Here is a 17667-nt window from a genome sequence, read left to right as displayed (position 1 = left end):
TGTGACACCACCGAATCACACCACGTGATCACAGAAATAAATTTTATTATATAATACATGTAAAGTAAGCCTTCATGTTTTGCGGGTGATAGTAACCAGCTGATGAGTGGGAAAGAGGTCATAGGCGGAGTGACGTAATCACGTGACTTACTCCGCATTCACAATTGGCTACAAAGAAATGTCGGCGTCTGTGGCTCACTACCCTGTGGAAATGTCGGGATTTGAATAAAACTGTATGCAATACTTCATGGTATTTGAAGGCGGGGCATGCTGAAGGCTCTGACCAATCCTATGGCAAATCGCAATATAGCGAACGTAAACGCTCCGCCCACGACCCCTTCCACTTTTCCCCTACTAGCTCACCAGACACTCTACGTGACAGGCGAGTGTTGTATCGAATGCACATTTCATGTGGGTGGGGATAAGTTCCCCTACAGGCGTTCGCTATATTGCAATTTATCCTAGGCCTACGCTAAAAAAAAAGACTCAATAAGTTCATATTTCCTGACCATGGCTGGAAGGGGCCCGCAAGGAATCGGAAATGATTCTCTTTCGCTAGTAATAGTATAGGCCTATGCGTCGAGGTACTATTATTAAAGAAGTGTGCATTTTATTCAATTGTATTTTTTTCGGGTGATGAAATGACTACCGTTCATGGTTTTCGTCTGTGTAAATAAATATTATGAATTAAAGGGATGGAGATTTCCGAAGACTTGTGCCTGAAATTGTTAAATTAATTAGGCCTAAATGTCTACCTGGACTACCTAATGACTTCAAAACACTAAAACGTCACTTACCGTGTTTTACTCCCGAACCCCTCAATTGATTTCTGTCAATACTGTTATTCACTGTATTGTCGGAGATTCATTCAGGAGTTGGAACCAACTCTCATACCCTTATTCATTCAACACGATGTGAAAACTATTGGAAGACTATAGCATCCAACTGATTTCTATGCTTTGGGTATAGGCCTAATTTCTGCTGGCATTTGTTTGATCTGGAAGGCTCGGGGAATATTACAAAAATCTTTCAAAATGGAGTTTTTGAAGCAAAATTTTCTCAATAAAGAGAGAATAGTGGCATTGAACACGAAACAGCCACTTTTGTTGTACCTCTAGTACCACGAGAGGCTCCAGGTGCTTCAGTTCCCCTCTTATCGGAAATAAACATTTTGATCTCAAAAGCCCCCCTTCCTCTATGGGAACCATAGACCGGTGCCAGTAACAATTTATTGCAGGGAGATGTTTTGGCACATCTGAATTCGTCTCGGCTTCCTGGGGACAAAGTTACCCACAAAACTTCGTCCGATATGTTCGAACAAGGTCTTCAAAATTGTCATGTTATACTGCTCAGTAATTGTGCAATATAGAGTACTTCAAGTTCGTATACCATTCCATGGCAGTTGAAGAAGGAAATTATACCATTATCTTTCCTGCCAATGGAACCTTCATGCATCACTTTCATATAGCATCTCTGATATGGTTAGAAAATAACTATGTATCCAGAATTTTAAATTTACATCTGTAAATGGGAGAGAAAATTAAAAAAGAATATATACTGGTATGTATTTGAAGAGTTTGCGGGAAAAACGATGAATGTCACAGTTTTCTTAAGGTTGATGTCATTATCTAATTCAATGGATCACTGGGAAATTTAATGTTGTTCTTAAGAAAAATGGTAAAAAGGAGAATTATCACCACGAATACAGTAATTCTTTCCTTTAAATTCTATAGAAACAGCACTACATCTTGCAGTTATAGACTCAATTAGATCATTATGTAATCCTTAATATAAATGTGACATTCATCGTTTTTCCCGCAAGACCTTTTAAAAAATGTACCACAATGAGTCGTTCTAATAAACAGAATGTTATTGGTGCCTTGGCGGCATGGTTCATGTGCATAGTATGAAGTGGTTTGACTTTAAGTTGGTGTAAACAATATGGAGTACATTGCAGATGATACTCAGGATCGTGTAACCCATTACACGTAGCTTTGGTTTTATTCAGATGAACACTGATGACTGAGTGAGTTGTCTGTGCTTTCATATGTTTACTGTCAGTGAGGGAAGTGAGACAGTATGCGGCGGTATGAAATACTGCCACTGGTTTCTATGGCCAGAAAACATACCGTTAGTGAAAAATGACATACCGTCACTGAAAAAATGTGATCCTAAAAATTTGTTTTACATTTCTTCACAGCAAAAAGCACTATTTGTTTGCTTCGTAAATCTAAACCATAGTCTTCTGGAACTGTATTCAGTGTGTATTTAGACATGCTTATTTGATAAGCACAACCCCTGGAATGCTTACAACGGTAGTATTTCAAGTATAGAAGGCTGTGGTCTGTAGCTTGTGGTGGTCATTGTTGACAATTTAGTGACTGTGTCATTTTTTTTTTGCAATTTTGAAGTTTTTACATTATTTTAAATGATAAGTCTCAAAGGACATTGTAAAATAATCTAGTAAATAGCTGAAGTAACTTGAAATCCTTTTATTAAGAAATGTAATGTGTTGCGTAAGCTTCAAAGATTCGCGTTACTGACTGCACGAAACAATTTATTGTACACATCATTTATGTCTATGTTGTAAGGGAGAGGTAGCCTATGCCTTTTTTTAAATCGAGGTATGCCAGAGGAAAATCTTGGGGTAGCATACCGCCTCTGGTTTTTTCCCCACTTTCCTCATTGTTTACTGTAAATCAAAGCTACATGGAATAGGTTACGCAACCCTGGGTATCTGCAATGTAGGCCTACTACGTATTTATTATTTTAATGTACCGAAGTACATATGATATTTCCACGCAGATATTCTGCGTCATCATACGATGAAAGAGTAATGGCACGGAGAAAAATTCCCTCTGACACCGGGATTTGAACCCGGTTTTCAGCTCTAAGTGCTGATGCTTTATCCACTAAGCCACACCAGATACCCACCACGGCGCCGGACAGAATCGTCCCAGTTTAAGTTCCAACTCTTGGGTTCCCTCTAGTGGCCGTCCTCTGCACTACATCATAGATGTCTATGAACGTAGGACTGAGGTCCACACATGTGCTGAGGTGCACTCGTTATGAGTGACTAGTTGGCCGGGATGCGACGGAATAAGCGCTGGAGGGAATTTTTCTCCATTCCATTACTCTTTCATCGTATGATGAGGCAGAATATCTGCATGGAAATATCATATGTACTTTGGTACATTAAAATAATATATATGATATGCGTAAATCACTTCGTGATTTAAGACTGTGCTTATTCCGTCAGATCCCGGCCAACTAGTCACTCATAACGAGTGCACCTCAGCACATGTGTGGACTTCAGTCCTACGTTCATAGACATCTATGACGTAGTGCAGAGGGCGGCCACTAGAGGGAACCCAAGAGTTGGAACTTAAACTAAGACGATTCTGTCTGGCGCTGGGGTGGGTATCCGGTGTGGCTTAGTGGATAAAGCATCAGCACGTAGAGCTGAAAACCCGGGTTCAAATCCCAGTGCCGGAGGGAATTTTTCTCCGTTCCATTACTCTTTCATCCTACTATGTATTGTTTACGCCAACTTAAAGTCAAGCCACTTCCTTTGTACATACTATGTATAGGAACCATGCTGTCAAAGCATCAAATAGAATGACCCACTGTCATAAATTTTTTGACACGTCTTGATGAGCTTACTTGAAATATTGAATAATAAATACATAGTGTCATTTAAAGAAACAATGTTAGTACTTGTATCTCATTAATAAATAACGTTACAATGTTGCCTCCCCATCAGTAGGCTTATTATTTCCCCTTTTCAGTTGTACACCTTTTGTATGGAACAATTTTTGTGCGAGATCATGCGTATTTGCTTGGTTTCCCCACAAAACCAACCCGCGGTAAGTCTAAAATTCCACATTCAGTACTTCCAATCGAACACACATAACAATTTCCCTCTTCTTACCGCTTAAGTGACATATTCCTTTTACTGCTTTAGGCTTTTAACATATTATTTTTAGAGACGTTCAATATAGTAATAATTATAAATTGGAAACTTAGCACTGCAATTTCACTTAAATTGCACTGTTAATTATTGTTTTTAAATATTTGCAAAAATTAAGTAAACTCTACAACTCCACTAAAGTTACTGCATTTCGTGATGCATGTAACATTAAGGAAGCCGTTTGTTTTAAGTTCGCATTTATAGACTGAGGGGGAAAAAAAAAGACAGACGTATATCACGGCCTGCTGGAGTATAGTAAACACAGAAAACATTTTAAAGCAACAATGTTGAAGATAGATATTTTTGTTTTCCAAAATTGCCGTCATTGAACAGAAACCAAGATGGAGATTTCATTGGGACTAATTAGAAATTCCTCTTTCAGGTATGTAATAAACGATCTTCGCACAAAATAATGTACGATACACGAGCGGTATGTTTTCTTTCAATTCTCGGAAATTAAAAAAGCTCAACTACGTTTCGGTTTTTCAAACTTTTCCTCGAACATGAAAACTTCAACATACCGCTCTTGTAACGCATATTACTATTCATTTCGTGCTTGCGTACAAAGTTATTTTGAGTGGTCAAGATAAATGAGATACGCTGTATATCAGGGAGTTCAGAAACAGTCTTGAGGATGACATACACATTTGTCTTACCAACGAATCTCTATGTATTATCACATACCTTCTTTATTGCATTCACTGAAGCACACATCACAACTAAATACTGTCTTAACAAGCTCAATGCTCGATGGGAGCACAGTAATGTCATTATTTCGACCAAGACCTCATGTCAATGTCTTTGCGGATTCATGTCTTCCTACCTAAGTGGTGAGAACAAGTCAACTGGCATCTCCCTTTGAACATAGGTATTCACTGCTACAAAGGATTTCATATTAACCACGAGTTCCCACTTGCTTTCTCTTAGCCCATTATCTTTATTTATGAAGAGCTTGTGAGAACACCAGGTAATTTTTTAATCAATGGACCAATTTTAATGGCACCCTGTATGAACACGAGCAGTGGCGTCATTTATGGGAGGCAATGGAGGGAGGCAATTGCCCTTCTGAGTTTAAGATAAAAAAATTAGTAATTTAGCATTAGTACTACTTGTCTACGAAAGAAAAAATGTGAGAAAAGTATTTTTAATATTAAAATATTCCACTCTTATAAATGCTTAAGAAATAAAAGACGAGGTAGTTAATGGCTCTGCTTAAATGAAATAAAGGGGCTACACTTTGTTACATTAGCAGTTGTTATCTATTGTAAACAGTTCATTAACCAAACCCTCAGAAGATTGGATTTTCTAAATTTGTTTTCTAATATGCCAGTAAACGTCTGTGATGTTATTTATATCGTGTCGATAGCTTTATATAGTTCAATATGAGCTAGAAGTTTTTTTCTCTTGTACGGTTGTTACGTATCCCTATAATAAGCCTCGGAATAGGTGGGCAGGGCATGTAGCACGTATGGGCGAATCCAGAAATGCATATAGAGTGTTAGTTGGGAGACCGGAGGGAAAAAGACCTTTAGGAAGGCCGAGACGTAGATGGGAGGATAATATTAAAATGGATTTGAGGGAGGTGGGGTATGATGATAGAGACTGGATTAATCTTGCACAGGATAGGGACCGCTGGCGGGCTTATGTGAGGGCGGCAATGAACCTTCCGGTTCCTTAAAAGCCATTTGTGAGTAAGTAAGTACGGTTAAGGGATAATATCTGAATCTTTTTCTCTGCAGAGAACACATTTTGGTGATGTATGAAATCCATTTCTGAAGAGATAGTCTGCCAAATAGTCATGAAAGCTGTTCTTATTGAAGAATTAAGAATCAAATTTTTATTTATTTTTTACTTTTTTTATTTCCCATCAAGATTTATTTTCACTAAATTTTTTATTATTATTTAATATTGCCCATTCATAATTTTCTTTATTAATAATTTTGATAAATAATACGAAATCTCATACTAATGAAATCTTTGTTGGATTGTGGTTCCTTTCTTTGCCAAAAAGTCTGCATTTTCATTTCATTCCAAACCACAATAGGAAGCTAACCAATGTAAAGCAACTGTTTATTCAGTTTTTGTAGAAATTTAATTTTGGTATAGATTTTTGTTATGCCCTGTTCTTCTGAAGTTAATGAAACAATAGCTTGAATTGCAGGTTTTGAGTCACAAAATATGGCTACTACCATAAATTAATTGTTATATATATCGATTTAATTCACCATCATAGAGTGTAGAGTCTCGAGTGTTCTCCTAGTGTGAGATATTAAAAAAAAAAAAACAATGAATACCTCCTCCGGCAATATTATTTTATTATAGAGATCCACCTGTATAAATGTGTAACCACTCTGATTTTGAATCTAATAAGAATTTTATAATATAATGTAATCTTGTTTTTTTATATGTTCACCCATTAGGTTTTGTTACTACTAGGAAGGATTGGAAAGTAACACACAACAATTTCTTTAAGGTATATTATTTTGGTTAGGACGTTCAAAGTTGGCAGATAGTTTGAATCTTGCGCTACAGACAGCAATAGCTCGATTAGGTGTCACCCTGGTGGAACGAGTGGTAACTACTGAGTAAAGATGGAACGTGTGTTAGCATCGTCTACTTGTGAAGAGAAGCGAGATGTAGTCCGTTTTTTTCTGAGCAAAACAAAAAAGTCCGAGTGAAATCCACAGGGAAATGTTGGAGGCTTATGGTGCTGATTGTCTGGACCTTAGCAACATCTCCAGGTGATGCAGGTTCTTTGAAGAGAGCCGAGTAAATCTTACCGACGAAGCACGTTCCAGCCGACCAGTGACCGCTGCAACGCCACCCAATATCAGAGGCATTGAGGCAGCAGTCACCCACCCTACAGCCCAGACTTCGCCTGTCTGAGTTTCACATCTTCGGACCAATGAAAAATTCCTAGGAGTCCAAGGCTTTGGTTTGGATGAAGAAGTAAAATCAGTCGTGCGCAGGTGGTTATACGGAGTTTTATGAACGAGGTGCACTGAATCTGGTGTCACGATGGGGGAAATGTGTCGAGAAACTTGGTTCCTGTGTTGAAAAATAGGTAAAACCTGTGGTTTTCTCCTGCATTATTTCGTTTTGCTTACCTATTAAATACGTTGCCACAAAAAATTGTTGTGCGTTACTTTTCGATCCACCCTCGTAGATCCACTTGCCCTTTTCATTATAGTAATAACTTACATTGACCGAAATAAACTATATTCAATTCAGAGGAGAAATTATAGACGCCCATGTTATGATGCATAACTATTGTCATTAATTATATCCTCCAAGTTTCACAGGAGTTGTAGCAACTATCATACCCTTATTCCAGGTTACCAGCATAGCTATGTTATACATTCAACATACTGTAACATGATGGTTGTGGTGGTGGTGGTATGATAAAGAGAGAGAGAGAAAAAAGGGGAGGACCATGAGTACAAGATCTCATGAGGGATTCACGTATTAATACTAGGGGAACTATTTTCTATAAGTCGATTCAGGTGATGGCTAATGCTGACAACTTAGATATCATAGGAAGAAGTCAGGCAGCAATGAAAGAGGCCTTTATTAAGCTGGAAAAGGCAGCAAAAAGGATGCATTTACAAATTAATGAAGAAAAAACAAAGTATATGCCAGTCACGAGAGCTAATATAAATGGACCCCCTTATCTGGAAATAGACTCTTTTAAATTTGAAACTGTCCATAGTTTTATCTATCTTGGCTCTGAAATTAACAACAAAAATAATGTTAGTTCTGAAATAAAAAAACGAATATCATCTGCCAATTGATGCTTTTATGGTCTTAGAAGACATATGAAACCTCAAATTATATTTAGGAGTACAAAAATTATTACCTATAAAACTCTTATAAGGTCTGTACTATCTTACGCATCTGAGACTTGGCCATTGTCGAGGTCAGATGCGACATTATTATGTACATTTGAAAGAAAGATTCTTAGGAAAATCTTTGGACCAGTTAGAGAAAACGGAACATGGAGAAGAAGATATAATTTCGAACTGTACAGATTATATAATGAGCCGGACATTGTTAAATTTATAAAAATAAGAAGATTGGATTGGGCCGGGCATGTTGTGAGAATGCAAGATGATAGAGTTGCGAAGAGAGTTTTTAAATTTATTCTGATGGAAAGAAGGAAGGTTGGGAGACCGAGATTGAGATGGGAAGACTGTGTAATGGATGACATCAAGACTTTGGGTGTTAGAAATTGGAGAAGTTTGGCATTGGATAGGGAGGAATGGCGAAAACTTCTGAAGAAGGTCAGGGCCCATGAAGCGCTGTTGTGCCATTGATGATGATGATGATGAGTACAAGATCAATGGTGAAATAAAATTGGAAGGAAACACAAAATGCTCAAACTCTAGGCTACAATCATGTCAGCGTCCACAACCCTGACAACAAACAAGCAACAAGAATGAGAGAGGTTGGCAGAATATAGACACAATTGAAACACCTACTCAAAAATCCCACCACGATATTTTCCTATGAGAATCTCAAAGCCCAGAGCTAAAATTAAAAGACAGCCAATCAACACTTTTTTGGACGAGAGTACACCCACATCCCTGATCACAAGGAAACGAATACTGTATCTTGTATTTAATGATGTGCAGCATAATATGAAATCCTGTTGAGCTGAACACTTGATATTCAATACAATTCACGCTAACAATAGTTACTGCAACAATTGCTCGTCTTAAAATATTTGGAGATGCCAGAAGTTCAAACAAATATATTTATTTATTTTTGTTTTTTTGTTTTTGCATTTGTTAAACATCTATTGTGCCGTGTACACAAAAATAGGTGTTCGCTACTCTTACAGTCCGGCAGATATCTAACCCTGTTTCAAATTCTAGTGCCGCGTTCTCACTGTACAGAACAGAAGAAATCTAAATACTGGTGGACGTGCACTTCGGAACTCAACAACCACATGCGAGCGAAGATTCTTCGGCTAAGTCTATATATAAATGCTTCTCTATTAACACAGTTCAGCTTCTCACTAGTCCACAAACAGTTTCTTGTTGTGTATCACTTCTAATAATGTCTGTGTCTTTTCTCAAATATATATAAAATTAAATAAAACACAGAGATATTACATGCAGGTTACATATGAATTCTTTTCCAAAGATGATACATGATACATTGGAGTGGTAAGGACCTTACTATTGAGGATATGTTGCCAGGACATGCTAATGAATTGGCTATAGTCCATAGGCCAACACTTACGAAATAACGAACAACCGACAAATTTCAATAACACAGTGACCACGAATTCTTCAAAGAGACTTCTAATTCTTTAGATCTCAGTCTAACAATTGAAAGCTTCCACACTTGTGTCGATATCAGACAGTCTGCCTGGGCGGGAACCGAGACGCTCTTCTGTTATTCACTAAAGTCTGATCATAACGTCTATTGTGACTGTTGTTGTTGTTGTTGTTGTTGCTGCTGCTGCTGCTGCTGCTGTTGTTGGTAGTACTGTCGAAAACGTCGTCTGCGCTGACGCCACTGGTTGGGATTTGGCCAGGGTTTACGCCTCCGCCAGGGCCTGCAACATTATAAATTTAAAATCATGGTAATACTGTTGTGGTTGTCAGCCAAATGGCTAGCTCTGCATGTCAATGTCTCGGCTTCAAGTCCTTTTTTCACTGAACAAAGACATGTTACAGTTGTTTTTCTTGAGGTACCCAATTACCATGTCATTTCACTAGTTTTTATAACTCACCATCCATCATCAGTTCAAAGAGTGATGTAAACCATTGCACTCAGAGGTGAATTCAATGGGTCACTCTGGACAATGAAATAATATATTATGTAGTCATTTTTTCCTGTATCTAGTTAATCCATTACGGTTAGGGAACTAGAATCAAATAAAATTTGAATTAAACTCTTCACAAAATTTATATATATTATGCTTACATTTATTTCGAAACTAACAGCCTCTAATCAGAATTTTGATATCTTGAAAAAGACAATTCTAATATAAATGGAGAAATAAATCTTCCATTTTTTACTTCTATTATTATAACATTTCATTTCCATTCAATGTAACAAGGTACCGTTTTGACTGAATCCATCAAAACTGTATTTTTTAATGTCCTAATTAAGGGGAAGGACCTACAGGAAATCTCTTTTCTCATATTATTTTATATTTCCCTAATATAGTTTATATCTATGTATGAAACCTTTTAAATAAAACATTTTTACGTTCGCCCTTTATGATAGTCACAGACATAAAAAATGCAAAAAAATGCAGTATTATAAAGAAAATGATATATCTGCTGTCAAGAATATCACAAATCTTGTCTTAAGTGAAAGCTAAAACACTGCTAATCAATTTTGTTTATGATTTTTAGTAACTTTAATTTTTATATTTTTATTTTGCATTTTTATGAACAGAAAGAAAAATTGCAGGTCTATTTTTAACTTATTCTTTAATTTGAAATTTTCTCTTACATAATTATTCATGTATAATGTGAGAATATGCCCTGAAAATTTTATTCAATTATCTCTGTTATTGTCTGAGATATTACATACTAAATGTTGAAAAATGTAAAATAAACAAGCTCCAGATATTAAACAGAGAAGTTTGAGCACAGAGTAAATGAACTGGAACGCAGCAGTTATTTAAAAATGGCGTAAAAGCAATTATTATTTTCTTCCTAACGACCTTGAAATTTCACTCAAATGAAGTAAATACTATGAAGTATTTTTATGCTAAAAATAGGTCCTTCTCCCGAAGTGGAGCAATTGGCTGAAGTAATTTAGTATTAAAAAACCACTTATTAGCAAGACTAAACAAAAAAATAATCTAAGCTAAAAATGAAAATCTTTGGCTGTTGTGGTAACCTCAACTATTCAACCATGGAAAGGAGTCTATATTGAAACAACGATTATGGAATAAAATCTATGAAATAATTCGATTGTTCAAAATGGAATAAAAATCATATGGATTATTTGAGAGTTATATTTCAGTTATATTTACGTCTAATTTTAGTGAATAGATTTGAGCATGCTCAGAGAACTTAGGCTCAATGACTGTCTCTGCTACACATTGCTTACTTCAATCTTCAATAGTATTATGTGTACACACATTCGGCAGAAAATTGGTGGAAATAGTTTATATAGTATGCATTACTTTATTTTTCGATAGATTTATAACATACAGTCAGTTTACCCCGTAGATTTAATTTGTTTACTCAAAGAAAATTGTCTGAATTAAAAACTGACTGCATTACATTATACGAGGCGCGTCCAGAAAGTAAGTTTCCCTGGAGCCGTTTAGAGAAAGACAACACAATTTCATGGAAAGATTCACTGGAACAGATACAGCAATTGTTGAGCTACTTTCCTGAATATTTCCCATCGGAAATGAGACATTTATCATACAGTGGGTTCAATAGACAGCTGTCACACACTGATTCTGATCCCAGGCAGCAGACTTCTACGACACAGGGATACAAAAGCTGATCCCTTGTTATAACAATTAATGTCTCAGTTCCAGTGGGAAATATGTTAAAAAATAGCTCAACAATTATTGTATCAGTTCCAATAAATATTTCCATAAAATTGTGTTTTCTTTCTGTAAACGGTTTCAGGGAAACTTACTTTCTGGACGCTCCTCGTATAATAATAATAATAATAATAATAATAATAATAATAATAATAATAATAATGTGGTCCGGAATGATGCTGTCAATCTGTCTCTGTCCGAAACGGAAGGCAGCTGTAGGAAAAAGAGAAGAGTGAAGGAGGAGAATTGGGAAGGCCATGGCCTTAATATGGGTTGAAATCAATATCATAACACATAACATTGATAAAGAAAATTATTATCACAATTGCTTATAAACCATATTTTATTAATATTAACATCCAGAATCTTAAAGTTCACACTTTGAGAACCTCTGTCGAAGTTTTGTTAACCTAAGATGAGTCCCTAACAAGCATCTAATGGAATATAGAAAGAAAATAAATTAATCCATAAGGAAATATGGGGTTTTCCAAAAGTAAAAGGTATATAACTTTAATTATTGGGCCACCTGAATGTTCCAAGTTCCAGTTATAACATACTGCACATGCTCAGTGCTTAACTGAGCATGCACAGGTGCCCAAATTTTGTTTCTGGATGTGTACATATTTTCTTCCTTTTTTATACAGTTTTAAAATTTCTGGCATTGGCTTATTACATAAGAAATGGGACTTTTTGCATCACCATGACTACGAGTTTGTCTGTTTCTGATTGTCCTGTTATAATTACGCATTTTCCTGTAACTTGGCCTGCAAGATCGCCAGATATTAACCCAGCATATTATTGGTTATGGAGATACGGAAAGGAAAGAGCATTCTTGAGCAAACCTACGACAATAAAATTGAAGAGTTGAAGGACTCCAACGTACATAATGTGGCAGATATTCCAGAACACGAACTCAGAGCTGCTGTGTACAGCACAGAAGGTAGTCTGTTACTGGTACAAATGGTGGACACACAGAACACCTAAGATGAAGTTATGGTAATAGATGGTGATGCATAACATTCTATTTCTTGTGTAATATGCTAGTATCAACATTGTAGAAAATATGAGCAATTAAAATAATCTCTTACTTTTGAAAAACTGTATATATGTGGTTCTTCAAGTAAAATCACCTTTGTTATAACGAAAAGTTTTTTTAAATTTCTGAAGAAAATAAAAGCAATTCCATCACCCATGAATACGACACCCACCAAGCAAGAGTACAACTAAAAGCAAGGCGAGATGAAGCGAGGTACTTACTTTGGCAGTTTCTTCCTCTTTTTGTTTGTTGGTGGCAATAGGTGAGGTTGGCTGACCAGGTGCATGGCCGAGGAATGACTGTAGAGGCCTGCATCTGTTGCAGCAGCCACAAAGCGAGCGAGCGAGCCAAGAGATAGACAGATAGAGAGAAGAAAACACATCAAACACTCACGTTAGTTTCATTAGAACACAGGAAACAGCTTTGCGTGAGCAAATTAGTAGCATCCCAATCAATGATCATCTTTTAGAATGTGTGAAGTGCGTAACTTCTCCACATTCACATACTACGAGACTTAATGCTAGACCTCATGTACCAGTAGAAACTTCAACAAAGAGTGTACAAGATAATTATGGATCCTAGCAAACAGTGATCAATTACTTGATTACAGTGATCTTGGAGTTTAATCTGTGTCTGTAAATGTGGAATTCGATTTAGGAATGAATTCATGACCTAAAAACTGCTAAAAACATTCATATAACCTTATCTCGGAAACTGCTTTGATTCTAAATTATAGTTTATTTTGTATCCCAGCTAGGACTGCCATTCAACCTGGAAAACGCGGAATGTTCCAACCAAATGGATGAAAGGTTGGCAATTCCCGATTATCTTAAATAACTTACAAATACAGTGAAACCTCTCATTTACGGACATCGAAGAGACGTACCAATCTGTCCGCATTTAGGAAGTGTCCTTTATTGGGAGGGAGACTCCCCAATCTAACAGGAAATTTATAATATGCATTATGTATCCCTTCACGCTTTAAATGAAATGTATTACTGTAGTTTAATTCCAAATTCAGTATACTACAGTAAATTCTTTGCAATTTTGAACTACAGTACTGTGCCATGCAATTTTATTCTAGGTCTACAGTTATGCAGAACTGTAATTTACAGTTTTCAACTTAACCTTTACGTTCAGGTGCCATGTCTCTCGAACAGAACAACTGATTGAAATGAAGAGAATAATCCTACTAACCCATCACGTGTTGAATACAATTTCACGATCGTGGAAACCTTGGACCCATCAGACAGGTTAAATTTTATGACTTCGTTTATCCACCCACTTCCAGCTAACAAGGGTAGCTGGCTGGGCTAGTGGTAGCCTACAAGACCCTTATTGTTTTCTTTCATGTTAAGGAATTTCTGTACAGTTCTCAAAACTAAATTTTCCATTTTTGCAACATATTAGGTCTTGAAATCTAAGTTCTGACCGCAGTCAGGAGGTAAAGCAAGCTTTAGGACTGTGAAACAACTGTCCATGTCCGTGTCTCAGAGTGTCCGTAAACGAGAGTTAAATTTATCATTATTTTTATATTATTTCAGTTGGGACATAAAAATCTGTCCATATATGAGGAGTGTCCGTATCTTGGAGGTATCTGTAACGAGAGGTTTCACCGTAACCTATAAAAACATAATTTGCAAGCCATCACATTCACACAGTGGATTTAGTTGAGCTTTCATAAGTGATCTTACCGTATTTGATGTGCTTTCAGTCCACCAAAGAAAAAATGACGAGATTTGGATTAATTGGATTGTACCTATTTACTTATAAACATAAGCCTCTTTTAATTAAATACACTTATGACAGAATCCAAATATTTTTTTTTATTCCAACAAAGTAAAAATCCGAATTTTTTCATTAACATCACTCACTGCTTCCATCACAACTTTATTGCTCTGTAATATCCTTCCTTTCGTCTCTTGTCTGAGGTTTGCAAACAGAAAATAGGTCTGATGGAGCCGAATCTATTAAATGTAATGAATGATTCTTTTGTTCAGTTTCTTGAGATTCAGTTCTTCTCGCAGTATCTTCGAAGATTGCAATAATACTCAGCATTCACAGTGGCAATGAAGCCACAACTTTTCCAGCAGATTTCTGCACTTTACAATTTATTGGGGCAAACAAAGAGATTCATGCATACAAGGGCGTCCATGTATATTTTCCAAGGGAGGAGGGGATGCTAATGAAGATCTCAGTTACCAGAGTGGTGTGAGGTTTCCCCAGAAAAAATTGTCAAGTAATTCGAACTTGTAAAAGGGAATTTTAGAGCATCTGAACTAGGGTGACCAACTTTTGACCACAAAAATACGGGAGACATGGTCACAACAAATTCTAGTGCAATTTTTTGGGGCACGAAGCCAAGATTCATTGATGATATGGTTTATGTTTATAACATAAAACCATCAATTTAATTATAACAAGACTATAATTTAGGTCACAATATTGAGTAAAATAATATTTAAAAATATGCACGTTTCTTAGTTTTAACTCATTTGTAAACCGAAACAAAAATAAAACATTCAAATCAACACAACTGTAGTGCCATTCCTGAACTTGGCTAAGATATTCTACATGCAAGTGTATCCCTGATACAGAAGAATTTTTCTTTATCATAAGAGAATAGGGTTACCAGATGAAAAGGAATGAAAAGCAGGACATTTTATCTGAAAAAGCAGGATTTTCCACAAAAAGCAGGAGAAGATAGCATGACACGTGATTTGATGTTTATTTTCAATATTTTATATAATAAGGTACCTAAATTGTTAGTTACACTATACAATAAAATTGATACAGAACTCTTAATAATAATTAATTTAATTAACTACCCACCAATTGTACAGGTTATAAATAAGTTTATACGTATCTTGTTTAATTTCCTGATTGTTGGTACTTCTTTGATGACCCAATTTGTCTTCGTCATCCAGTAAATGCTTGTGGAAACCCACACAAGACTGATGTCTCAAATTAAATTTTACAAATATTCCTCTAATGGACTCCAGATATAGACGGTTTTTCTCTTTGGACCACTGAGATTTGACAAGAGAGAAATGCAGGACAATTTATGATTTTCTACAATGCCTAGTCAAATGCAGGTCATGTCCAGTGAAATCTAGACTTAACCTATGCAACCCTAATTCCATTTTGAAACAGCACATGTATCAGTATGAACTCACAAAATATTCCGTAGACAAACAAGTCATCAAAGCTACAATTAACCAAATTTGAAAGCCAACACAGTTCTATTTCAAAGAAAAAATAAATAATTATGGAGATCATCATCAAAAACATGAGTTGGCCCCTTTGATCTGTTCCAGCTTCAAGATTTTTGTATCTATTGCATTCAAATCTGTTGATCTGAAGCACTTGATATATATATAGAGCAGGCCTGCACAAGGTTTGTGCTCTCCGAGCCGGCTCACAGCTCATGAGCGGAATGCAGATATTAGCTGCGCTCTATATAAGGGTGGACTGGAAGAAGGGGTGATCTCGTACAAAATAAACACAAAAGGAAGTACTATTACGAGTGCATATGAAATGAATTCCCGTTCAGTGTTTGCAAAACTATCTTGGACTGTTATTAATTAATAAAGAAATATTTATTTTATAGAAGTAATAGAAATTCTACCCATATAGCTACTTAAATGTACAATATCATTTTGTTATATTTTTATTTATCAGTACATCAAAACGAGGTTTTATGCTGTTGGCAGCTGAAAGGAACAGTAGCCTACTGATCATAATGAAACATCAGTTACAGATGTTCGATGTCTGCCTTTATTAAAGTTGATTATAGAAAACAGTTGCTCACAAATATAAATGTTGAGCCAAACATAGCAATCATTTTCACAGCCAGCCTGTGTAGTCGTGGATATTATTGCTAATGTTTAGTCTTGTAAAACTCAACCAGGCTAGCAGTATTATTCAAACGATCTTTAGCCCTTAGGTCACATTGAAGATCAATAAGCTCGAGCTGTAAATCGTTAAATGTTAAATGTTATGTTCCGTCTTTTAGATTCCTCCATATTGTTCTGTAGCAGTAGGTAAGCAACATGAAACAGTTACTGAGAATAGGCCTACACACTGCACTCCACTATATAAACGAGTGGTCGTTTCCCACTCCTCTACCTATAGCAAGTCTATGAGTATGTCATTCTGACGTATCTTCCTCTCCGTTTCGGCGAGCGGTAAACACCGCTCTCCCGCTCTGAAGGAGCACGTGCGCTCGTTGAGCGCTGTTTGTGCAGGCCTGGTCTAGAGGATTGGGGGCAGCAATATCAAACAAAAACACGTGTCCACAGCTGGACTAGTTTGCCAGCATGACTGGGAAATAGTGCTTATGTGTTGTTGAGTGGCACAATTTTCCTTATACTTCCACATGCCATTGAACACTGCATCTTCTATAACTATTATTTTTCGTCTCAAAACACAGGAAGGCCCAGTCTTCAAAGAATAGTCAAGTCTGTATCCCACTAGAGATGAAAAAAATTCGAAATCAAACACCTCTTTGATAAGCCACTATAGCCTCCCACCTGTTTCAAACAGATAATACTGCGTGCTACTCACTTGAAGGGTATTTGCGCTTCTTGTACCGAATGCTGGTGTTGGGTAATGAGGCCGTGTTGGCCGAGGGTGCAGCATTAGCTCCAGAATGGGCCTGGCTGTAAGACGCAGCTGCATTGCCAACAGTACACTGCTTAGTACCACGACATGCTTTCAGTTGTGCCAACTGATCACGAAGATAAGAGCGTTCTCCATCTGTCAGAGCGTGCACTCGGTTCCACTGCTCAAATGGATCTACAAACACACCAATCAAATATTAACAAATTTATTAATTACATTACAGTATTTCATGGTAAAAGCAGGAGTTTAAGATGTTGAACAATCAAAAGGTATACTTTTTTATGGTGAGATGAGTTAAGACTATGAATTGGTGAAATTTCTAACTTCTACAATTTTAAACCAATTAGTCTGAAACTTTTACCATATATTTCTTACAATACGGACATGCAATACACAAATTTTCACTTTTATATATATTCAAATTAGTTAACTTATAATTAATTTTTTTGTTGTTTTTTTTAACACTGAATTATAATGGTCCCAATTTTCAAAGTTTACATAATATTTCTT

The 17667-nt window shown here is 36.4% G+C and overlaps 1 protein-coding gene across 5 annotated transcripts in view; it reads right to left on the bottom strand.

The window, feature by feature from the left end:
- Positions 1 to 5669: 5669 nt before the first annotated feature.
- Sulf1 (Extracellular sulfatase Sulf1) overlaps positions 5670 to 17667 on the bottom strand; it is a 651379-nt gene continuing 639381 nt past the window's right edge. For 4 of the 5 annotated variants that reach the window (XM_069831559.1, XM_069831560.1, XM_069831561.1 and 1 more), the window contains 3 exons: positions 17101 to 17331; positions 12756 to 12849; positions 5670 to 9533 (listed from right to left, as the gene is read on the bottom strand). In XM_069831559.1, coding sequence (XP_069687660.1) covers positions 9398 to 9533; positions 12756 to 12849; positions 17101 to 17331 — 461 coding nt within the window. In that variant the 3' untranslated portion in view covers positions 5670 to 9397. The remainder of the gene's footprint in view (positions 9534 to 12755; positions 12850 to 17100; positions 17332 to 17667) is intronic. The other variant, XM_069831564.1, reaches the window with a different exon arrangement.

The sequence above is a fragment of the Periplaneta americana genome, chromosome 7 (genome assembly GCF_040183065.1).
Source record: "Periplaneta americana isolate PAMFEO1 chromosome 7, P.americana_PAMFEO1_priV1, whole genome shotgun sequence".
Classification (NCBI taxonomy): domain Eukaryota; kingdom Metazoa; phylum Arthropoda; class Insecta; order Blattodea; family Blattidae; genus Periplaneta; species Periplaneta americana.
The sequence above is the reverse complement of the archived record's forward strand: the minus strand, read 5'-3'. Positions and strand labels throughout refer to the sequence as shown.